Here is a 24,518-nt window from a genome sequence, read left to right as displayed (position 1 = left end):
AAAATCTAAATTTAATACAATTAATTCATATTAATATATAACTTACTGAAATTCAAATTTTAAGAACTAAAATATTTTTCAATCTTGTCAAATAACCAAACTAGTCTCTTTTATAAAATAAAATAAAAAATGCAAACACCATAAGAAATTTCAATAAACTAAATTTGGACATGATTTGCTGTCAATCACAACTATCATTCTGTCACCTGAAGGCATAAAAATAAATTAAAAAAAAAAGATGTATGAGAAGGAATTTTTAGATGACAGCTAATCCGAGCAAACAATGAATTAAAACTTCAGAAATCAAATGACTAGAATTTTCCTCTTTGCTTCATGTCTCTTCCTGCCTGTTTTTGCTCCTTTGGACTTCTCCACAGCCATATAATGTTTGCTTTCCTTCAATCTCTTTTTAATTAGAAAAACTAACTGCCCTTTCCATTCGTGATAGCAACTTCTATATTAGTCATGTTGCTGTCTACTTTTGGAGGACCGGAGTGCCGCCTTGGCCTGGCTGGTGAAGGTGGATAAGAAAGCCGTTTCTTGGTAGAAGCAATAGGCCCCTTCTCGGGTGTTCCATTAGCTTCTAGTCCCAAGGGACTCTGCAACCTGGTCTTGGCTCTTGCGGACTTAGTTGGTACCATGTAACTTGGAAGTGATGGAGAGCTTGCTAGGCTCTCATCGTCACGCACTGAGGAGCCTGCAATGCTGTGTCTCCGGTTTCGTTCTGACTGGACACTGAGTATGCTCCTTGCGTCATCATCAGGACCAACCACTCTGCTCCTAGGGCTTGCCTGTTTCAGCTTTCGGGCAGGTGTTGAAGCTGGCTTGTGAGTAGAAGGAGATAGGAGACTTGAAGTTTGGCTTGGCTTTTGGCTGGCCTTTGGGGATTGCTTATCCAAATTTAGTTGGTAGCGAGCATAAGCTTTGCTGATTTCTCCTCCAAAGTTGCTGCATGCACTCTTTAGGGATGCCTGCTCATTGTTCTGTTCTTTTTCTGTCATGCCACGACCCTCCCATGGCCGGGCTGCCATCCATCGTTCCAACCAGCTCCAACCCCAGGAGGGATTGTTTGGATCCATGAATGATGGATTCATAGATGTTGAAGCATTCTTCCAGGTTTGCTGCAAAAGTTATATGTAGGCGTCAGACACAGAACTAAATTATGCTAAACTATATGGCAGTACAATAATTTATAGTAATGCTAGAAGTTGCAAAGGAACTGCTACTTCCTGCCTCATCACCAAGCTATGGAGAACCTTTTTTGAAGTAATTTAGTTATGCTTCATTCATTCATTCTTGTCACTTAATGATGTTGTTACATCTCTCAACTCGCACACTTGGAAACACACAGAGGAAAGATTAAATATTTGATGCTTTTCATGTATTCCAATAGCATATATAAAATTGGAGGACCAGGTCACCTGATGAGTATATGAATACGCCATGGCCCTTTCTCTTCTCATAGCGGCCTCATGCTTGCTCAGTAAACTTGCCTCAATTTGTTCCTTTGACTGCAGTCTGTCATCCCAGTCTTCCCCCATCTGTTTAAACATTCAAAACCTACGGTCAGCAGGAGGGAGTCATTATGAAAAATCAACATGATAGAATGGTTTTCTACTGTTGGAAAAAGCTAAGGGCACTTTTTTTATCAGAAACTAAATGGTTATATGAAAATATATAGTCATTTAGGGAACTCAGGTTGACTGCAGTGACAGAAATCACTCCAAAATCCCCCGTATGCTGTATATAATGGGTAAATCAATTATATTATTTGTTTGTGATGTATAAAATAATTCTAATCATGGGATTTATGTAAGAAAAACCAGATCTTGGAGAAAAGATTTGAATCCACTTCGAGCAGTCCAACTTCTACATCACATTTTCCAGGATATAAACCCAGACTACTAACTTTGCTACCAATTCAAGCAAGTCAATCACGCTGATATATCAGAGAAAAAAGCGGATTTACCTGCAAGTTTACAAGCTCTTTTGCATGTTTCTGCAAAAGTTGCCTCTGAAGAGCCTGATTTTCTTCTATCATCCTAATTCTCCTAGTACGAATCTGACACTGCACACGAGAAAGCATTTGCATGCAGCGAAGGGTATTAGCTGCTTGCCGTTTGACCACAGGCCCTTCCATCAATGATTTCAGCCTGACCAGTCCTCTTAAAGCTCGCAATGCTCTTTTTGCCTGAAAACAAGAAATCATGATCAGCAAATCCATTAAATAAATTTCAGTTGTGGCTGAAAACTAAATTATGATAAGCGAGGCGGTTGGGGTGTGTCATTTAATTTGACTTGGGAACACATACATAGATGTTTTTTTTTTTTTACAAGCTACTGGCATATACTAGTACAAGATTCTCATTCTCTTGAGCTTTTGTTCCATGAAAGTCTCTTCAACGTTATAACTGTTAAGAAACTTAAACATTCCTCTTCTTGCAAAAAATAATTGATAAGAAACTTAAGCCATTATCAAGAAAAAGTTTCATAAAGAGATTTTTGGAATGTTCGTGCAGGATGAGCAGAATTAACCAAGACTTCGCCGGACCTGATCGATAACCATATATATCAGATTCAATTGAATTCCTAGTAAGAAATGAGAAGGCAACAGCCTCCTAAGGAAAACATGAAAATCAAAGTTATGTTGCAGCACACACCAGGTAAACTCGGAAAGCGGTTTGAATTTTGATTGCCGCCACTTCCTCCTTAGATTTTCCAGCAAACCTAGCACCTGTATTAAGTTGACGTGGAACAACCTCTACAGTAGCCTGAGCTGGAGCAGCAGGAGCAACAGCATCAGCAGTAGCAATGGCAACTGCCACAGGGTAAGTCTGCTCGGTCTGTTCAGCCTCTGCTTCAAATAATTTCACCTCCTCGGGCTGAGAAGGAGGGGACAATTTGACAGTTTCTAAAGTGGCTGCATCAGGACCACTGGGACCCAAATGCACCTGCTTCTCCAAAGACTGTTCTTTTGATTTCTGAAAAACATAGCAATCAAGAATAGTAAAAACTCATCGAGAACTATAAACTACAGGCAAGCTGAATGGGACTTCTCCAAACCTGGTTTTTCTTGTCCTTGGACTCTGGGCTGAAGACTTTCTTTAGAGAAGACAACCATTTTCCTTTCTTCCCCATCTTATCTTTCCTCAGTATGATCCTTTAAGAGGCAAAACAAAAAAAAATTAGCATTTCTCTAAATGCATTAAGCTAGAAATTAGAAATGATTTCTCAGTGTAAAATAGAAGGATTTTACAGAATGAACATTCTCCAACAAATATTAAAAGGGGCAGATAGGGGTGTAAATGTTTCAAAGTAAATGTTTTTCCACTCCAGGAAAACTGTACAATAACAACTTTAGCTATAAAAATTTCAAATTTTCTTCATTTCCTGATTTTTTTCTCAACCAGGCTAAGCACAAAAGTCTCCAAATATATGTAACAAATGGTTGGTTTCTAACAAATTAGGAAACTACCCAGATTTTGAAAGACAATTAGCAATACCAAGCAACAGAAAATTCAAACAGAATGAAGCTAAAAAATGCATCTTTAAATTGGGTCCATGAAACAAAAGAGAGAACAAAATTAGCAAAACTACCTGAGATTGTAATGCTCAGATCTCAAAGAGCTTGAAAGGGTCCTCTTTCCTTTCTTTTTTTTTTTAATTCACAAAAGAAACTGAAAAGATCAGAAACTTCAAAGGGTCTCTAGCTGCCTCCTTGTGATATGGAGGAGGAAAAACAAAACAGATCTTGGACAAGATGATTTTACATAATATGAAGAAACAGCTGTCTTTTTTTCCTTTTTTTTTTTTGCTATGTGACCCCACTTCTTGTGTTGGGAAACAGGGCCCCACTTAATTTAACAGATTGCCTGTCTCCTCTGATTGGTTGAAAAAAATCTATCCACCTTTGTTTTTCAATCCCAAATTTTGGTAACCAACATAGTTAAAAAGCACTCTCTTTTTCTGTTGTTTCCAAATTACAATGGCACTTCAGTTCAGTAATCAGTGAAAACTGAAGGTCAACTGTAAAACTTTTGACAGTAAAATCTACTCTTTTTCTTGGGTAAATTATTTTTTACTTCCCAAATAAAAATTTTTTAATTTTTTTTAAATGCCACTTATAATATATATATATAAATATATATATATAAAGTATTCGAAATTTTTTTTTAATTTTTTAATTTTTTAATTTTTGAGTTGTCTAGAAACGTCTTAAATCTCCATTTGATTCATGCACATTTTGTTTTGATAATATTACAGCAGGTAGGGTCCATTTTTTTTATAAAATACTAAATTAATGTATTATTAATGAAAACATTATTAAACATAAAATTAAAATATTTAAAATATTTTTTAAAATATTAATTTTAATAATAAAAATTTAATTCCTAACGACTTCAATTATATATATAAAAAAAATACATAGTGATATTTTTTTAAGCTTTCTCAAGTGATAATTTTGCAAAATCATATATTTAGTTAAAAGCTAAACAAAATGGGAAAATAAAAAATAATAATAATAATACTTATAGTATTATGTAGCGCAAGGCCTATGTGGCAAGTTGTCGGTAGACATCCCCACAAGTTTAAACCATTTTTAGAATTAAAAAAAGAAAAAAAATTTGGTAGTCTTAAAATAAAACTTGATTAATCAATCAACCAACTATTTAAATGACACTATGTAGTTTGACTGATATTAAAATTATTTATAACAGCTTTAATTAATTTGTTCAAAGCTCGAGGTGTGTTGTGTTAATAAAACTATATAGCATGATTCTTGGATTTATGTGTAAATAGCAGCCATTGTGTTAATAATAATAATAAATAAAAAAAAAACAAGTTTTTCATGCAAGTTTGGTTAATGAACTATTTGCTCACATAGCTTGATTATAGCTTGATTACAAGTTGATTGACTAATTAATATTTTATATTCCATAATAAAAGCCAACATGGCAAATAGATTATAATCAACAATTGTAAGGTGGCGTGAAATAAAAATCCAACTCTAAAATACTAACGTTCATATCATAATTTTTTTCAACTAAATAAAGCATTATTGGAGGCACGTTTTAAAAAATGGGCCCATTACTTTAATTTTTGTACTTTTTATTTTTTAGTTCATAATTAAAATTTAAAATCAAAACCTTTAATTTTGGAATCGACTCGAATACCGTTAATTTATCAACTCATTGCTATTTTAATTTCGGTATTTGATTGAATATAGTTGTAGCACTTATTGTTAAATTGTAGGACCAGGTTTGGCAGGGTGAAGCTGATGGAGAGAATGGTTAAAGGACCAGAAATCAGCCCAGAGACCAAGATAGGCCAGGCCACCTGTTGAAAGGTGTGGGAAATGCAAATGTTACAAAAATCAGGCTGCAGCTAATGAAAAAAGACATAAATTCATTGCCCTATGGCCCATAATTGATCATGATTCAGGAATTTTGATCAGAGGTTCCAAGGTTGGTTGATTTGTCTTTACGTTATATTTTCGAGCTTAATTTTAATATCTTTCAATTATTTATTGGCTGTTTTATATCTTTTTTTTTTCTGGTAATATTTGTTTCTTGGCAAGAAAAAGATGGTACCAATGTTGCTGACACTAAATGAAGAGAACAAAAAAATTGAAAAATGTGTAAAAATTTAAAAAATTTACATGATAAATGGAAAAAATTGAGATTATAGATGTTATAATATGATCATATTTTCTCCTCCAATTGAAATCTTCTCTCCTCATCAGTTTTTTTTTCCTCCTTTAACTTTGAGTAACATCCAACAATGAGATTACTTTGACAAGATTTCTTGGCACTTCTCCAATAGGAAAACGAAGACGCCAAAGCATGATTTTGGAGCACTCTTCTGGTGGGATACCCTTTAGCTTGGTCTCATCTTCTAGAACAACTTGTTTCACAAATTTGAGTGAATTCTGAAGGGAAAAAAAAAGTTGCTCAATAAAAAATTCTTAAAGTTGATGACAGATGCACTTGAAGAAAGCATACAACCAGCACTTGAAGATGTCAGAACCCACCAGAGAAAGGCTGTTCTTGCCATGTCTATAGCTCCATTTTGAATAATGTAAAAGCTTCTAAGTACCCTTTATTTTATTATACTTTTTACTTAGTTTCGGAGTGGGGTGACTGAACAAAGCAACAGCTAACATCTTATAAATTAACACGTTATCTAATATCTGTCAAGGTATGCTGTATGCCACTGTTATTAATAAATTAATGGATGTTGGTCTAGCCTTTACTGAACCATTTGCTTTCCTGGTAAAAACAGGAAAAGCATTCTTTGTAACCTAATTTTGGTTACTTGCATCACTCAGTATGATTTAAATGCCATTTACTACCAAACTGTTAGATAGTGGATCAAAAAATCCTAAATGTTTGAGTTTTAAGCCTAATCTTAGGTCAACCAGTTGTTACTGGGCTAAATCCTAAGCAAGTGATAGAACAGAATCTCAAAATGAGAGCTTTATTATTGTGATGGAATGCAGCAATAACATTAAAATAGTTTTATAATGTATAATAAAAGGTTGGTTCAGAGAATATTTGCTTACCTGTGAAGTGCCTTGAACAGGTGTGGGACGACCCCATCTCTCAGGGTCCCAAAGAATTGAACTGTTGAATGCAAAGCTAGATATATGAATAGGAGGTTTTGGCCCTGCATTTGTCTGGTTGTTCATTTTCGTCAAATGCCATCCTATAACTTGAGAGGAATCACAAACTGGACCTTCAATCACAACTTTCCTCTTGTTTGCTGAAAGTAAGGCCATTGACCAAGTTCCAAACACCCTGCACATTTGAAAAAATGTGTATAAATTAAATATTATTCACTCACTCTTTTCTGCAACTTACCAGGGATTGGCTGAAACATCTTTTCCTAGTATTTTTAGAGTATATATACTCTTCTTTCATTTGTTAAATTAATCTCCATTGTCTTAAATAAAAAATAGCTTTGAAACTTCCACCCACCAGCCAGCACATTATATTCTCATGTCCTAGTTTCTCCTTTCATACAGGTTGTTTGAAACTTATATTATAAGAAATATTATCGGAAAAAGAATTAGGTGAGAGCACATACTCAATTTGTCTAAGCTCTTTGAAGAAATCAAGATCATAAACATTGGAAAGTCCGGCGAAATGAACAATGCCACTCAGCTTGTGGTGCTCAATGTGCTTCAGTGCAACATTCCGTTGATGATTTAGTTCTGCTCCAGGGTCTGTAAAATTCTCTTTAAACACCAAATGCCTATACATAATACCCGGTTTCCTAAGTATTTCGGATACCTCATTCGAATCCGATTGCCCTTCCACGACTATCCACAACAATGGCTGAGGAACCAGCCTTATAGTATTTGCTAGCCTCCTCAAGAACGCCCCTTGAAACTGATCTTTCGTGCTTGCTGGTGTAACAATAATTTTGAGTCTTCTAGGTGGAAACTTGACTTCAAGACCATCCACTTGTTTTGGACTTTCTAGTTCCTTAGACTTTGCTGGAACTGGCACTGGAGTTTCTGCTCTCAAACTTCTGTTAACATTACTGCTATGTACTGCTGTTGCTGATTGGTTCAACGTTTGGACAGGCTGCGGCGAAATCTATGATTTATTCTCTGTAGCAACAACACGGCTAGAAAAAATTGAATCTTTACCTGTTGGAGCAAAACCTGTGAAAAACCCCATGACAAAACATAAAGAGAAGTGAACAATAGCTTTTTTCCATAACTGGACTTTCTTCTTTGATCTCTCCACAGACCCCATCTTTGCTAACTTATGAACCGATCAGTGGAAATGGAATTTTAAGGTGGAAAATTTGGTCACCTCCACTGAATCAATTGAAAAGTGTTGTTGTGTCAGAGTAGAAGGGGATTAAGAAGGCTATATATAATAAATCAGGTTTCATTTTATAATTTGAATGTTTTGGAGGTTATAGGAATGGTACTGATGTTTTGGGATTGTTCAATTGGCGTGGCATTGCTTCACCCAGTTGTCCCTTGAAGTAAAAGAAACATGGAGAAAGCAACATATACGAGAGATTGAGTTGCTATCTGCACCAAATGGTTGTTCAGATGGAACCCATCAACCAAATATTTTTTGCAAAACAATTTATACCATATTTTCCCTGATGTTAGGAATTCATTTTTGTAATTACTGGAGTTGACCAAATGTGCCCTTTTTTTATATATATTTCCTGGCTGAGAAAAGCTATGATCTCATAAACAGGTAGTTGCAGAATGTTCTGCAGGATCGAGTATAGCGGCATGGATACTCAAAACTTACATGCTTGAATTCTTTAATCATGTTATTGAAATATATATATATATATATATATATATAAGAGAAAAACTTCAGGGAATTTCAAGAAACGAAATGTTAGCAATACGGAATTGCCAGTTGAGAGCGTGCTAAGTCAAAACTTGATTGGGACAAGAGTTTCGTATTGCAGTCATGAAATTGCATATAAATTTCAGATTTCACATTTAGGTTGGGCCGATATTCCTCAACCAAGGTCGGAGAAAAAAAAAACAAAGAAAAGAAATGAAGAAAGGGTATGAAGCTGAAACCCAAGGATGCCTTTTCTTAATGAAAATTATTAATTAATTGTTGCCACACCAGAGATATTGACAGATTGATGGTGATGAAATCACCGTTTTTGGTTTTCTAGAGGACTATGAGGCAGTAGACTCAGGAACTCCGTCCTGCTGTAAGAGTGAGCTCTAGGCGTTCGCTTTTCCTCCTGATTTTGCCACTCGAGTTCCGTATGGTTTTTCACTCCAAAAGGCATTCATCAACCAGAAAGAACCACCCATATTGACGAATGAAGCATCAACACCAAGTTCAAGGCTAAAGCAGCAATCGATTGAGACTTATTGACATCAAAACTTAAATATCAAACTATAATTGTTTGAAGGCATTCAACGACAATTGACATAGAAAAAGTAAACAAGACCTCGACAACTTGATAAAAGTCTCAACAAAAACAAGACACAGAAAGATAGGATATTAAAATTGGTCCATAAAACTGCCATATAAATAAAAATAAGACCAAAATTAAGTAAACTGTCCTAGCAGTGATGATTATCTCTCAAATGCAATCTCATTTCTTCTTGGCAGCCGACTTGGTGACCTTGGCACCAGATGGGTCCTTCTTCTCAACATTCTTGATGACACCAACAGCGACAGTCTGGCGCATGTCCCTGACAGCAAAACGTCCAAGTGGTGGGTACTCTGAGAAAGTCTCCACAACCATGGGCTTGGTTGGAACCATCTTCACCATCCCTGCATCACCATTCTTCAAGAACTTAGGCTCCTTCTCAAGCTCCTTGCCAGATCGTCTGTCAATCTTGGTCAACAGTTGAGCAAATTTGACAGCAATGTGGGATGTATGGCAGTCAAGGACTGGGGCGTATCCATTTCCAATCTGGCCAGGGTGGTTCATGATGATGACCTGAGAGGTGAAGCTGGCAGCCTCCTTGGCAGGATCATCCTTAGAGTTTGAAGCAACAAAACCACGCTTGAGATCCTTAACAGCAACGTTCTTAACATTGAACCCAACATTGTCACCAGGGAGAGCCTCTTGGAGGGCTTCATGGTGCATCTCAACAGACTTAACTTCAGTGGTCAGACCAGAGGGACCAAAAGTCACAACCATGCCAGGCTTAAGGACACCAGTCTCAACACGACCAACAGGTACAGTTCCAATGCCACCAATCTTGTAAACATCCTGAAGTGGGAGACGGAGTGGCTTGTCTGAGGGCCTCTTGGGCTCGTTGATCTGGTCAAGAGCCTCAAGGAGAGTGGGACCCTTGTACCAGTCAAGGTTGGTAGACCTCTCAATCATGTTATCACCCTCAAAACCAGAGATTGGGACAAACGGGATCTTCTCAGGGTTGTAACCAACTTTCTTAAGATAAGAAGACACTTCCTTAACAATTTCATCATACCTTGCCTTGGAGTACTTTGGTGTTGTGGCGTCCATCTATACCAAATGATAACGAAAACAAGTTCAGTCACAAAATCAAGTTTTAAGCACCAAAATTATTGAGAAAGGGAAATCAATACAATATTATAATAAGCAAGAACAAGTTCTAAACCTCACCTTGTTGCAGCAGCAAATCATCTGCTTGACACCAAGGGTAAACGCAAGCAAAGCATGCTCACGGGTCTGACCATCCTTAGAGATACCAGCTTCAAAACCACCAGTGGTTGAGTCAATGATGAGAACAGCACAGTCAGCCTGTGAGGTACCAGTAATCATGTTCTTGATAAAGTCACGGTGTCCTGGGGCATCAATGACAGTGCAGTAGTATTTGGTGGTCTCAAACTTCCACAGGGCAATATCAATAGTAATACCACGTTCACGCTCAGCCTTAAGCTTGTCAAGCACCCAGGCATACTTGAACGACCTTTTGTTCATCTCAGCAGCCTCCTTCTCGAACCTCTCAATCACACGCTTATCAATACCGCCAAGCTTATAGATCAAATGACCAGTGGTGGTCGACTTCCCAGAGTCGACATGGCCAATGACCACAATGTTGATGTGAACCTTCTCCTTACCCATTATAAAACTCGGGAAAGAAGCTGAAAATCAACTAGAAACATATTCATAACACAAATCACATACAAACATTCAAAATCAAAACACAAACATAATTCCACATAAAAAAACACAGAATAAAATTCCTATGTTTGGAATAAGAAAAAACAAATCAGACATCCAAGTTTAAAAAACAGATTTATAAAGAATAGTTCAACTTTAAAAAAAATCCAAAAACTAAATATTCAACAGATTCCACATTGATAAAGAGTGGCCGCTGGGATTCGAGCCCAGGTCCTCCATAGATATGGAGTTCTTTCCACTGAACTACAGCCACTGGATCTGAACATATACTTTTCAATTCAAAACAAATAAACCTTAAAAAAATTATCGTTCACCATTTTGATTATTTTAGCTTAAATATTTCCTTTAGGCTACATTTGCTTCGATAAATCGATTATCACAAGAATTATTTTCTCTAAAAATATATTTTAGAATTTTAAAATCAAAAAATTTTAAACGAAAATAAATGCATAAAATATAAAAAAAAACATCGATCAAAACAAAAAAAGAATCAGATCCGAAACTTAACAGAAAAGAATCATGCAAACAAAACGAATCAGATCAGAATCATTTTTTTACCAAAAAGATAAGAATCATTTAAAAAGACACAAATCAAGGAAAATAATAAAAATCAGTTTACATTAACTATAAACAAATTATATAAAAAATAGAATTAATATTTCAGTTACCAACTAATCAGATCAGATTTTCCTTCAACCCAAAGCAAAAAATTTTTTTTAAAAAAATAGAATTGAGAAATTGATTTGTACCTGTGGGCTAAAATAAGGACTCTTTGAGATTCAATTGACTAAAAGCTCTCTTCGTCACAGCTGAAGAGTGCGTAGAGAGCGAGGGAAAGAGGGCGAGAACGTTGCCTGCTTTTAGCTTAAGTAGCCACTCTCTTAGCTTTGGTTTAACTAGGGTTTCTTTCTTAGCCGTTGGATTAAAGCTAGTCCAACGGCTGACGTGCGACATCTCACAGCAGCCTTTAAAGGTTTTTCGAAATTTTCTCCTTCCTTCCACGTTAGACTAGATGCCCTAACTGGACTTAAATTTCCGGATGAAATCCCTATAATACCCTATGAACTTTTGCAAAATAACACGAGGCACTCTAGGCTAGTCAAACTACTGCCCTCCCATATTTTCTTAATTTTTCGTTACGTGACCATTTCCAATATTTTAACTTGATATGATCATTTATGTATTTAGTTTGTATTAATTTCGTGTTTTAATTGATGTCTTCTTTGCTGCTGAAACGCATAACTTTCCATGTGCAGTGGCTCCCTACCCTGATGCAGAGACAGGTGCAGGTGGTCGCATTAGGGATACACATGCCACTGGTAAGGGATCTTTTGTTGTTGCAGCCATAGCTGGTTACACAACTGGGAATCTTAATATGGAGGGATTATATACTCCATAGGAAGACCCTTCTTTCACGTGTGATATCCATCAAATTTGGCTTCTCCTTCGGAAATACTGATTGAGGCTAGCAATGGTGCGTCAGACTATGGTAACAAATTTGGGGAACCCTTGATTCGGGGTTTGACAAGAACTTTTGGAATGAGAACCCTTGATTCTCGTCAGTAACTGCCTCACCCATGATAGAGCTCAAGGTTGATGGAATTACTCATTTAAACGAGAAAACTTCTCTCCTGAGAGACATGTGGGAGGCCACAGGTTTCCAGCTTGGAAAGTTCCAAAGACTGGCTTCTTGTGTGGAGATAGAGAAAGAAGGTTTGAAGTTTAGGCATGAGCCTTCTTGGGCATTGTCTTTCACTCCTTCCTTCACTGATGAGAAATACATGACTGCAACTTTAAAATCGAAAGTAGCTGTCATTCGTGAGGAAGGGAGTAGTGGAGATAGAGAAATGTTGGCAGTATTTTATGCTACTGGTTTTGAGGCTTGGAATGTTACAATGTCAGACCTTCTTAATGGTGCTATTTCTTTGCATGAATTCGGTGGAATTGCATTTGTTGGAAGTTTTAATTATGCTGATGTGCTTGATTCTGCGAAAGGTTGGGCTGCATCCATACTCAGTCAATTTCAGGAGTTCTACAAGCGCCCTGCTACTTTCAGTCTTGGTGTTTGCAATGAATGTCAGTTAATGGCTTTGCTAGGTTAGGTTCCAGGCCCCCAAGTTGGGGGTGTTTTTGGTGCTGGTGGGGACCCATCACAGCGAATGTTTGTTCACAATGAGTCTGGACGATTTGAATGCCGCTTCACAAGTGCGACTATAAAGGACTCTCCTGTTATGATGTTCAAAGAAATGGAAGGCAGTACATTAGGTGTATGGGCTGCCCATGGTGAGGGAAGAGCATCTTTCCCTGATGATGGTGTTCTGGATCGTGTGCTGCATTCCGATTTGGCTTCATTAAGATATTGTGAGTTTGATGGAAATCCAACAGAGGCTTACCCCTTCAATTTGAATGGTTCTCAATTAGGAGTGTCAGCAATTTGTTCTCCTGATGGCCGACATCTTGCCATGATGCCTAATCCAGAGCGCGGTTTCCTGATGTGGCAGTTTCCTGGTATCCAAATGACTGGAATGTGGTGAGAGAAAGGCCCTAGCCCATTGTTATGGATGTTTCAAAATAACAGAGAGTGGTGCTCATGATGTTGGTTAGCTTTCTACTCATTTTACTGAGGCAAAAAATTCATTATTTTTTTTATCAGTACGCGTGTCTTTGATGAAATTGTGCAATGTTAATTCTAGTGCCATAATCTGAGGAAGTACTAGCAATTACATGAAAAAGTTTGACACTGAGGAAAAGTGATGTGCCAATCTTAACTTTACATAATCTGCATGACACATGATATAAATTGAGCTCACTTCTTTTTATCACAGGTTATGAGATGCAAGAACAAATGAGATTAAGTATAGTGATTGGATGCTTCATCTGAGTTTGATTGGAGATTTTTAACTGTTATCTTGAAATGTCATGAGGCCCCTGGAAAATGTCTTCAGCATCGTTCATTGTTCAAGGCATAAGAAATAGTATTTAATTCATGCTGACCACAGAGCTGTTTCTTTAATATAGAAAGTATATCATGTCATATTTGATATTTCTTCATCTTAGTTTTCAACTGCAGAGGTGCTTTTTTTACCTTTTTATAAAAGGAGCTGCAGTTTGAGAATTGAAAAAAAGATTGTAGGTGTTAAGATTCGAACTCTAAATTTTTTGGATGTCAGCCTATTTGCATCAACCAATAGAGTAAGCGTTGGATTCTGCAGAGGTGCAAATTGGGTAGCTCACACCATTCAAAAATCTAGTATGCATATTCCCTGTGTATCTCCTGGACCCTTACAATATTATAATACTGTAGTATCAGAAACCCAGAAATGGTAGTCTGTTTATTGCATTCTGGTCCCTGTCTGATTATTTTATTGGGACATCTTTATGTTTTTTATGCCTAGTGTCAGGAGCTGAACTCTCTTCACCAAGTGATTCCTAATTGACTTAGCTGGTTTGCCTGCTTGTTAGTCAAGCTCTTTCTTGAGTGCCAGAGAGGAAACCTGAGATCATAGTTGACTTTTTGTTTTGTTGTTGGAGACAAAGTTAATTACACATGTCCATAAATTACGAATCACTCCTTCACAAACTTTAAGGATGATTGAAGTGCACTGAAGGGTAATGTTGGAAGCGCGTAATGGTAGAGAAATTTAGAGTGCGGTGGTGGTTGCTTGTGGAAAGATTGCCTTTCCCATCCTTTGACAATGGAGATGACCTCTTTACCAGTTCTTCACCGGAAAACTGCAATTTGAGGCTTCTTTTTTTACTTAAATGATGGAACCCTTTCACAATATCAGGCACCATTAAAGGGTAGACAAAAGAACACTTAAGGCCGACGGTTTACAAATGCAAGTTCCCATGATTTCCAAGAGCTTTCCACGATTGACAAATATAAGTGTAAATTACTCAAAGGATGGTTCCAACTTCCAATTTCCTTTCTTTCATCATTTCTAGTTGAAAAAGCCAATGAAATGTCAGCCAAAGGATCAGCTTGTTTGGAAATGATGTTTCCCTTACAAAAGATGCATCAATCACCATCCAATCATGAATGGTTACAACAGCCTAGATGTGTTACCACACTGAACCCAGATCCAACGGTTATCACTGCACCAAATTAACTGCACTTTTATATGCAGCTGTTGTTCACCTACTGGTTTTTTCTTCAGTAAAATAATAACTGACCTGACGGCAAGTGGCAAGTGGCAAGTGGCAAGTGGCAAGCGGTAACAGAACCCTACAACCTCAAAAGAGAAATTGAAAAAAATATATACAAAGTTGATTCACCCGTCCGTGCAAATAGATTTTGAAAAGGTCTTAAAAAACAAAAACAGAAGAGAGCCAAAGTAAAGAGAAAACAAAGCAGGAAGGTGACCAGTGTATCTTCTTCAGTTTCTTACCAGAACAACAGACAGCCATCGCCAGAGTCCTCTCTCACACGCCAAAAATCCACATGCTTTTAGAGAAAGACAGATAACCAAAGTAAAAATCTTTTCAATCTCCAAACTCAAAAGCCACACACACAAACTCGTGTGGATAGAGACTCTACAAGAAAGAAGAAATCTTCGCAATATTCAAAGAGAAAGAAATGAAGCTATCATCCAAGCCCATATCGAGTCCGGGTCGGACTGAGAAGTATCCACCACCATTGATGGGGTTTTTGAGAAGCAATGTTGGGAGCAGAAGCAGGGGAAGGTTCCGTTCAAGCCCAATGTTTGTAAGAAAAAAGAACACCTCCATTGAAACCCAAGAGCCTTCTTCGCCTGAAGTCACTTGCATGGGTCAGGTTCATGTCAAACGCTCCAAACAAACGGGTTCAAAACCCGGTGGGCCCGGAGCTTCTACCCGTCGCCACAGCTGCTGTAAGTGGGTGAGAAATGCTCTGTTTTGCCATCATTTCCCTGGGAAAGTCGTTGCCAAGCCTTTTTTTAGACCCTCTTGGAAGCAATGGTGGGCGATTTTCCATATGGGGTCTTGTAGAAAACCCAAAATTAGAGAAGATTCATCGAAATTTGGGAACAAAATTGAAGATTCTACGAAAGAAAATGAAGAAGAAGAAGAAAAGGAAGCTAAGATTTTTGTATCTTCTTCCTGTCCATCACCACCCCAAAATGCTTTGATTTTAACACGTTGTCGATCTGCTCCGTACAGATCTTCTTCTTTAGCTTGTAGATTTTGGGGGTCACCATTATTTAACCGAGAAACAAACGAAGAAACAGAGGAAATAGAGCTAGAAGACAGAGGATTGAATGAAGAAGGGGATCCAACTTCGGAAAAAGAGTCCATTTGTAGAAATTCGGATGAGGGACCCCAAATGGATTCGGAAACTGAAGAAAAGCAGGGTTTTTCCAAGGAATTAGAAGAGGAAAAAAAAGAAAAATCTGAAAACAATGAAGAGTTGAAAACAGAGCAATTTGAGAAGGTACGGCCTCTTATTCTCACAAGATGTAAATCAGAACCGGCGAGAACAGCTGAAAGACTCGATCCTGAGCTGAGTTTCTGGAAGAACAGAAGGTTGGGTTTCACGTGATTCATTTAATTTTCTTCCACTTTCTTTTTTTCATTAATTTTATGAATATTTTTGGTTATTTTAGGAAGAAAGCTGGAGTTTTTTTTTTTTTTACTTAAATGACTTTGTTATATCAACATGGAAAATGAAATCAATGATAAATTTTGTTTGTGTTTTGATTTTTTTTTAAATTTCTGAAACCCCTCATGAGCTATAGTCCTTTGAGAGAGCAGAGTGTTATCTGCTTTTGGTTCCAGGGCTGTTCTGGGGGGTTTTATGGCACTTTGATTACTTTTCTGCATCTTTGGATGCTCTGACCAGCTTTTATATTTGGTACAAAGCTTATGCAGTATTATGAACCCCCTATTTTCATTATTTTATGTCTTTTCTCTTAATTAAATTGGTATATATAATTATTTTTAAAAAATAATATTTAAAATATATGAATTTAAATTTCAATCACCTATAAATCATTTTTTTTCCCTCACACTGTAATTTTTTTTATAAAAAAAATGATTTGTTTGAAATTTTTCAATGATAAAGAAAACATATTATTAAATGGAATGTCTCAATCCCCTATCAATTTTTAGTTTAAGGATTTTTTTTTTAATATTGATGATGCTGTTAAGATCTGTTACTGTAATTGGAAAACTTAGGCAAGGGAGAATTATCATGTTTATTTGTGAGAAAGTTGCATGGCAATTGGCAAGTTGGAAAACATACTAATTGAAGCAAAAATGGGATCATACATTTGTTTCAGATTGGATAAGAAACTTGGGGATGGAAATTTTCTAATTCTCAAAAAAAAAAAAAAAATCTGTTTGTTTGTATCTTAACTGGGAAAAGATTGGGTTAAGATGCCATTGCAATCTGATTTGAAACCTAGGTTTGGACATATGTATCAACACAACAAACTGTCTAAACCAAAAAAATGGAAAATGGAGAGGCAAACCCTGGATCCCTCTTTTGCAATTTCTTTCATTTGTGACATCTATGGCTTTTAAGGGCCTAGAAATTTGCTGTTATTTGTATTCTTTCTTCAATGCCTAAGCTTAGAATCAATTATTTGAATAAATGTATATATGTATTTGTATTGTATTTGTTTTTATCAAATACATGTAAAATATAAAATTATTATGTCAAAATTATGTCGACATATCAAACGCCGATTTGTCAAATTGTATGTATTTTTTTTAATATTGTTTTCATGTTTAGTATAAAATTATAAGTTCTAATTAAAGTAAGGCTCTTTAGTTAAGCTTGGATTGTTATTTGTTGAGTATTTCATCTCAGTTTTACAGCTAGACCTTCCCTTGTAAAAGTACTAGTAATAGAACTTTATCAATACCTGAATGCCCAGACCTGAAAGGAAGTCTCTTCATAAACTGCCATGGATGGAACATAAAATTCCAAGCCATTGATCTTCGTGCAGGATGATTATTTACTTCTGGATAATGAATAGTGATAGAAGATGCTTGAAATTTTCAATGGAAGCCTTACAAAAACATCGGCATCCTTAGTTTGTGCATACCATGATTTATATACATTAAGATTATGCCAAATATTATGCTGCCAGGGAAAATTATTGCCCCAAATTCCTGACTCAGCCAGATTTTTTGGTGTCTGATACATCAGATTTTAATCACCTTTCCAACCAACAGATGCAGAGTTCAGAATCAAATTATGATCCAACATTGCAGTATCTTGCCCTAAGATTTTGTTTGGTACCTAAGGTCAGTCCAGCAGTTGTTTTCCTGTTCAAGTATACGTAGAGCTGAAACCTTGGCCAGTATTCATAGCACAGAATGATAACTTTTCTTCTGGGTTAGCAGCTGAAGTACAAGGTTATGTATGATACAGAGATCAAACCATGGCCAAAAATTAGAATAGCTGTTTGACATTGGACCCAAAGGTTTCCATTCACTCATTCAAGGAAATCATATGGGCATGTATTCTTGAAGAGATAACAAACTGGAACCAGTTTACAATCATCCCCTCTTTCTCTTTGAAGTATCTCATGAACCAGCTTTTCATTTTCAATATTTGTTGGATGATAGCATTTTCCTTTCATTTTCAATATTTGTTTTTGTTTCTGTTTTGCAGGCTAAGAACATTCATGGGTAAATTAAGAAAGTTTTGGAACCCCTATTTGATTGTTGATTTTTTGTTTAATTTTATAGTAGTTTATAGCTATAATTAACCAGTTTCTTCTCTTCTGGATATGAAGATCATATGTGAAATTTGAGAAATGTTAGTTTTGAATGGCAGTTTTTCTGTCTTTGTTTATCTTTTAAAATTGTATCGTCAGCCTTAACTTGTAAATTTGGGTGGTGTCATTTTATAGGTGGAAATGTTAAGGATTCAAAGATTTTTTTTTGAGACTATTAGCTTATAATGTATAAAAAAATTTATAAACATAAATTTAAAATAGTATAGTATTATATTATTATAGTTATATTATTATAATTATTCACTACAAGTTTTTAAATTTAAAAAAAAAAAGAGATAATTGCAAAATTGATAATATTATCACATATATCATTTTTAATATATATAATTAAATAATCATTTAACAAAAAAATAAAAAATTTTGAGAGTATTCATAACAAAATTGACTTACAAAACAAAAAAAAAAATTTGGGACGCTTTAAAAACTAGCATCCTCCCTAATATGTCTAGAGTTTTTTTTTTTTTTTTAACAGTAAAGGGTTTTTAAATTTTACGAATATTCATACTCAATTTGTGAGATATTATTTATTTTGATCCGAGAGTTTCATGATTTTATCTCATAAATGATATCAGAATGATCATCAATCAATAACTTTGAAAATCACACTAAATGTTACACGGTGGGATCGTAAAAGTTATTAAGTGTTAAATGATGGTATGATGTAATATTGGTTCTATGGATAGATTAAGCTTGACAAAGACATCAAACATTAAAGGTTTAGAGATTATAACACCCTCAATCTTATATCTAAAGGATGTGTGAATAAAAAATGATATATATATATAAAGATTTAATCTCAAATTTGTAAGATACTTTTTATATGATAAAATCGTGAGATTTTCGAGTTAAAACGGATAATATCTCGTAAGTTGAATGCATGATATATTTTTATATACAAATCATGAATCAATATTTAAAATCATCACAAACCATCATTATCATTAATTGAATTAAAGATATAGATTTTATTTAACAAACTATAATGATTAAAAAAAAGACTTCGTATTATTTTGAGATTTATTTCAAGATAATATGATCGTGTTATATTTTAATCTCAAAACGTGATAGATATATTCTTTCTTTATATATCTCTCTTTGAATTAATCTAAATAGATTTATTTATATCTAATATAGTAAATATCTTTTTTAATCTCTTAATGGATTTGAACTCAAACAACAACAAAAAAAAAATTTCGTTACCAATCGATCTAATTATCCTTTACCGTGTCAAGAATTTGAGTAAGCCTGATTATTTATAATTGATATATTCGTATCCCTTTGTTTTGCTTTTTCATTTTTTTAAATAACAATCTAAAAATTAAAAAAATTATAAATATTAAAATTTAAATTCAAATTAGATATAATTTTTAAAATTATCACATAAATTGAATTAAATCTTAAATTTTTAAAGATAATCTGTTAACATAACAAATACTTGTATTTATAACCAGAAAAAAAACAGCATTTGGTACTAAAAATAAATAGTTTTGACAATTATTGACAACCAACTTTGAGGTGGCCGACAATAAGTTAAGCAACCTTGTACGTTGGGCTGCATTTGGGCTCCAGACATGATAAAGACAAATTATTTACGGACAGAGCGAAACTCCGTATTAAGACAGCAAATAAATAATTTAACGCGCTTTGTTTCTGACACCCCGAAAGGCAAAGATCAAAAATATCGAACTCTTTTTTTATCTCTTTTTTTTGTCTTCCATTTCAATTTTTAGATCCTAATCTAATTTTAACATTTTCTGACGGCTTTTTAAATTTTAGATCTCTCTCTCCCAAAATAAAATCGAAAGAAAAAATCCCACAAAAAATGGCGAACAAAGATGGTAGCAACAACGACGCCGGAGAGGAATCGAGCCCTCTTTTGAGCAAACAAGTTGTTGAGGAAGATGAGAAGAAGAAACTAGATGGTAAAACGTCAAGGGAGACGACCCCCGAGGTGGCAGCTTCGCCGGAAGTTTGTACCGGGACTGGGTTTGGGTGGACCGCCGATGGGCTTCCGTTGGACCAGGGGGGTGTTGTCGGAGAACCCATGGGTCGGTCCCAGTGGGATTCCTCCCTCCTTGCTTGTCTTGGTCGTAACGATGAGTTTTGCAGCAGCGACATTGAAGTTTGTAAGAAACTCTATGCTTTTTGCCACTGCTCCATAATGATTGACATACTTTATAAACTCAAAGCTGTGATTCTGTTTTTTTGTGAAAAATTTGGCCTTGATTGTAGAGAACATGGAATTTAAAAGGGAAAAAGAATGGAAGAAAAGGAAAATCATAAGATCAATCATGTTTTTTGTATGTTTTGCAACGGTTAAAAAGATGGGTTGTGACTGTAATCTTCTTTATTGTTTTTAATTCCTAGAACAATTAATTTTTGGTTAGTGGTTATCAGTTTATACAATTTTTATGGTATCTTTATACAATGTTTTGTATGCTTTTATTTGCTCCGGATTTTTAATTATTATATTTTGGCCAGGTCTACTTGGAAGCATGGCACCTTGTGTGCTGTATGGAAGCAATGTTGAAAGGCTTGGATCTGCTCCCGGTACCTTTGCAAGTCACTGCGTGCCTTACGCTGTTCTTTACCTGATTGGAAATTCCTATTTCGGCTGGAATACTTTGGCACCATCGTTTTCATTCCCTAGCCGGGTTGCCATTCGGCGGAAGTTTAATCTGGAGGCAAGTAAATCTGATCTTTCTTCTTCCTTAACTTTGCCTTTGTCAGGTTATTGACATCATTTTAAGCGGCTCATTAAGCATAGTATGGGTTTGCATTTGGTGTTTCGGAAATTCTAATATGTGGTTTCAGTTTATTATTCTGTTCGGTATCTGTACAGGACATAAGCTCAATGTCCCTCTATCTATCCTTTTTTGATTTGGTTTTGGAAATTTCTACCATCCTGAGGTTGTGTTGGTGGTGGGGAAGTCGAATGTTCTGTCGTAACCTGATTTTCATACACATTGTTTGTGTTTTTCGTGTGGAGGGACAACTAGGAGTTTTATGCGTATAATCCAGGAACAATATGAACTATGTTCCGAGATTTAGTTTTGTGGTTTTCTTTGGATGAACAGGGCACCTGTGAGGCAATTAATAGGTCATGTGGATGCTGTGGCAGCTGCATGGAAGATGACGTGCAACGTGAACGGTGTGAGACAGTCTGTGACTTTGCGACACATTTTTTCTGTCATGCATGTGCTCTTTGCCAGGAAGGCCGCGAGCTTCGTCGAAGGTTGCCTCATCCGGGGTTCAATGCTCAGCCTGTCTTGGTCATGATCCCCCCTGAGGAGCAGACCATGGGCCGTGGGGCCTAAGTGCATGCTGCCCATGTCTTGCCTTCTAATGAAAGAAATTCTAGTAGCTGGCTTGTCCCTAGTTTTATCAATGTGATGTCATGTTGCTAAAATAATGTTAAAAAGTTCTACCTATATCGCCTAAACAACCATCAGAGATCGATTGCTTGGCTTGGTCGGACCAAATCATTGAGGATTACAATGGTTTCCCCCTATTGTTTTTGTATAATGTATTACATGTTACACCTTATGTTTTATCAAAAGAAGTTGGTTGGATTGTCTCCTTTCGACATCCATTTAACTATATGATTTCTTGTTTAAAGTTATGCACCATGTTATTATTTTGTTTTTTTGTTATTTCCCATTCTTTTTACGAAAGAATTGAGTAGTTAGTTTGATTTAATAATCCCATACGGAGAAATTTATAATTTATGGATGGAATCATGAAGAGAAAACGACAGACATATTTGTTATGCATGCCTCAAAAATAGACATTTACAAATGTTAATGGCATGCATCAAAATTGGCATTTATAAAGTGGTTTAAAACAATGTGTTAGACCTATGTAGACATTATTTCTGTTGCTTCTGATCCTGTAAATATTTGAGATGGGTTGTGGAAGCAAATAAATGAGTACTAAACCATGCAGAATAATAGGAAAGCAAAAAAGAAATGAGATAAGTAAACTGTGGACTGCATCTGATGAACAAAAAACTGTATTTCACTTCCTAGTCTACCCAAATACAGGGTCAACTTCTAATTAAGATGCTAAAATTCAATCGAGGCAACTCTCCGGACACAAAAGAGGAAGAAAATTGTGAACATACAGTTTGAACATGGAGAACAGAGGAGACAATGCCTCAAAAGTCCTACTCGCCTGGTGCAGAGACTCCTTGCTTGAGCCTCTCCCTCTTCATCTTCTTCTTGGATACTGGCTTCTTTTTTCTAGGAGGAAGAGTCTTCTGGGCATAAGAGTAAAGTACACAGTTCCCTACAAGGAATACCAGTAGCAGCCCAACAACAAACAGCAGCACTATCAATCCAGGGTTGAACCCTTTGGCTTCAGTTTCATTAATAATCTTGTTTCCCTATGGCATAAGTGAAAACAAAATTTTTACCCGGTAAGTACACATCATATGATGTACAAAACGCAACTTACTGCTCAATATTTGTCTTCAACATGTTAACTTCACAAGGCCAGAGAGAGCAAAGAGCAAAAGTTGTTTTCGTTATTAAAGGACAATTCATAATAGCATATGTTTATTTTAAAAACTTAGTCCTACTACACACAAGTTACTGATTTTTCAAAGTGGTTATTAGATTAAATTTATACGCTTTAGGATGCTCACTAAGGTTCCATTTGGGAGTCCGGTGAGAATGCTAGTGCGTTTTATGACTGGACCCTTAGCTCAAGTAAAAGCAACTGTAACATAAACCAACTTTATAATACATGCATGGAAATATTGCATCAAAAGATGATTTATCATTCTGTATGATAAGTTTTAAGTGATCAAACAAGGTTTATATCAAGACCCCATAAATTCATCCATTGCTTCCACACCATAAATGTATTAGAGATGGTAGTAGTCCCCTCTTCATCAGGGATCCCACGAAACACCTCACTCATGTTAGCAGGCCAGGCATATTGGTTATGGCATGGAAATGGCATAATGAAATCGTCAAGAAAAAAAATGTTATCCACATTCTATTTTGACAGACGCTGGCAGTAGAGAACTGAGGGAAGATTTTTCACGTTGTCCGCTTAAAAATTCAGCTTGCATTTTTTTTTTCTTTCAATAGAGCTGAAAATTTGAAACAAGACTCGATCACATTCAAATACAAAACACAAAGATAATACGGTTTAAAATTTTAGCAATAAAATTTAATAAAACCCAAAAAAGCACATTTCATATTTTTATGTTTACTTGAATTGTGGCACGCAATTTTGTATAAAACATGACTCGAATGTACTAATTTTAATATTTTACACGACATAAATACATAAATTATCAAGTCCGTCTTTCAAAATACTCAAAAGGATATGGTTAAAAAAAGTCCAAATTGATTATTTGGAAAAAAAAAAAGCGTCCCATCCAGCAGAAAGAATGTATTTATAACAAAAGATTTTCGCCAAATGGAAGAAAAAACAAAGAATTATTTGATAATTCGCACGAAATATAAAAATGTAATAACATCTCAAAGTTTATTTGACAAAACAATCAACATGAAAAGAAAAAAGAAAAATCTAAATTAAATGAGACGATCAGCATGCAAAATTCTCAAAATTAAAAAAAATGGAAATTAAAATTGAAAAAGCACTAGATCGCCACGAAAGCAATCAATAAGATAAGGAAACAAAACCAGATCTCTAAATAACAAGGCTAAATTCCAATTGATTTATCACGGATCTCGGTTAAAAGCCAATCAAATTGAGACTTGAAGAGATTATAAATTTTTATTTAAAAAAAAAAATCAAGCAATCAAGAGAGAGAGAGAGACCTTATCGGCGAAATCGAAGTCGTCTGACATGGCTGCGTACTCAACGGTTGAGCTCCTCACCAGAACGAATTTGGACCGAAGAGAGTTCCAGAAATTGGAAAGGATTAGCAAAACCAGCTTAAAGGAAATGGAGCTGGTTGTATTTATTGCTGGACTGTTTCCATTTTTTTATTTTATATTTATATGAAGTCCCTTTGCCCTTAATAAGGGCACTTGGTCTAGTGGTATGATTCTCGCTTAGGGTGCGAGAGGTCCCGAGTTCAATTCTCGGAGTGCCCCTTAAGCTTTTTGGGAGACGTAACGCTTGGGGAATTTTTAGATGTTCTACTTTAGCCTGAAATAATCGTGGGCTACAGATTGAGCTTTTTTGTCT

The 24,518-nt window shown here is 35.7% G+C and overlaps 5 protein-coding genes, 1 non-coding gene and 2 pseudogenes across 9 annotated transcripts; 4 read left to right on the top strand and 4 right to left on the bottom strand.

Annotated features, from left to right (window-relative positions):
- On the bottom strand, positions 1-3,804 carry LOC111297228 (protein IQ-DOMAIN 2-like). Its single transcript, XM_022891878.2, has 6 exons — positions 3,598-3,804; positions 3,064-3,160; positions 2,661-2,981; positions 1,970-2,191; positions 1,422-1,541; positions 1-1,121 (listed from the first exon to the last, which is right to left on the bottom strand). The coding sequence occupies exons 2-6, from the start codon at positions 3,136-3,138 to the stop codon at positions 423-425; spliced, it is 1,437 nt and encodes a 478-aa protein (XP_022747613.2). The 5' UTR covers positions 3,139-3,160; positions 3,598-3,804; the 3' UTR covers positions 1-422.
- Positions 3,805-5,574: 1,770 nt separating this feature from the next.
- On the bottom strand, positions 5,575-7,995 carry LOC111297174 (beta-1,4-xylosyltransferase IRX9-like; annotated as a pseudogene). Its single transcript, XR_016326301.1, has 3 exons — positions 7,087-7,995; positions 6,563-6,797; positions 5,575-5,929 (listed from the first exon to the last, which is right to left on the bottom strand). The product of XR_016326301.1 is annotated as a beta-1,4-xylosyltransferase IRX9-like (transcript).
- Positions 7,996-8,839: 844 nt separating this feature from the next.
- Positions 8,840-11,463, bottom strand: LOC111295854 (elongation factor 1-alpha). 3 transcript variants are annotated; one of them, XM_022889622.2, is made up of 3 exons: positions 11,373-11,463; positions 10,102-10,594; positions 8,840-9,981 (listed from the first exon to the last, which is right to left on the bottom strand). In XM_022889622.2, the coding sequence occupies exons 2-3, from the start codon at positions 10,561-10,563 to the stop codon at positions 9,100-9,102; spliced, it is 1,344 nt and encodes a 447-aa protein (XP_022745357.1). In that variant the 5' UTR covers positions 10,564-10,594; positions 11,373-11,463; the 3' UTR covers positions 8,840-9,099. The 3 variants fall into 3 exon arrangements, with proteins under 3 accessions (XP_022745357.1, XP_022745356.1, XP_089597563.1); XM_022889621.2 differs by having other exon boundaries at positions 10,102-10,583; XM_089741437.1 differs by having other exon boundaries at positions 10,102-10,570; positions 11,393-11,463.
- Positions 11,464-12,179: 716 nt separating this feature from the next.
- On the top strand, positions 12,180-13,281 carry LOC149515921 (putative phosphoribosylformylglycinamidine synthase, chloroplastic/mitochondrial pseudogene; annotated as a pseudogene).
- Positions 13,282-14,828: 1,547 nt separating this feature from the next.
- Positions 14,829-16,291, top strand: LOC111297827 (uncharacterized). Its single transcript, XM_089741438.1, has one exon. It carries the CDS (start codon positions 15,200-15,202, stop codon positions 16,139-16,141), a length of 942 nt encoding a protein of 313 aa, XP_089597564.1. The 5' UTR covers positions 14,829-15,199; the 3' UTR covers positions 16,142-16,291.
- A 3,684-nt stretch (positions 16,292-19,975) lies between these two features.
- LOC111296180 (cell number regulator 8-like) lies at positions 19,976-21,950 on the top strand. The gene is made up of 3 exons (XM_022890306.2): positions 19,976-20,476; positions 20,832-21,034; positions 21,428-21,950. The coding sequence occupies exons 1-3, from the start codon at positions 20,173-20,175 to the stop codon at positions 21,665-21,667; spliced, it is 747 nt and encodes a 248-aa protein (XP_022746041.1). The 5' UTR covers positions 19,976-20,172; the 3' UTR covers positions 21,668-21,950.
- Positions 21,951-22,319: 369 nt separating this feature from the next.
- Positions 22,320-24,303, bottom strand: LOC111296181 (DNA-binding protein S1FA-like). The gene is made up of 2 exons (XM_022890308.2): positions 24,146-24,303; positions 22,320-22,734 (listed from the first exon to the last, which is right to left on the bottom strand). Exons 1-2 carry the CDS (start codon positions 24,173-24,175, stop codon positions 22,516-22,518), a joined length of 249 nt encoding a protein of 82 aa, XP_022746043.2. The 5' UTR covers positions 24,176-24,303; the 3' UTR covers positions 22,320-22,515.
- A 49-nt stretch (positions 24,304-24,352) lies between these two features.
- On the top strand, positions 24,353-24,424 carry TRNAP-AGG (transfer RNA proline (anticodon AGG)). The gene has a single exon. It is a non-coding gene; the product is annotated as a tRNA-Pro (tRNA).
- Positions 24,425-24,518: the final 94 nt, after the last annotated feature.

This window comes from Durio zibethinus, chromosome 12, assembly GCF_047325235.1.
Source record: "Durio zibethinus cultivar Kanyao isolate XHJ-2024 chromosome 12, ASM4732523v1, whole genome shotgun sequence".
In the NCBI taxonomy this organism is placed as follows: Eukaryota; Viridiplantae; Streptophyta; class Magnoliopsida; order Malvales; family Malvaceae; genus Durio; species Durio zibethinus.
This window is presented reverse-complemented; position numbering and strand designations above follow the sequence as displayed.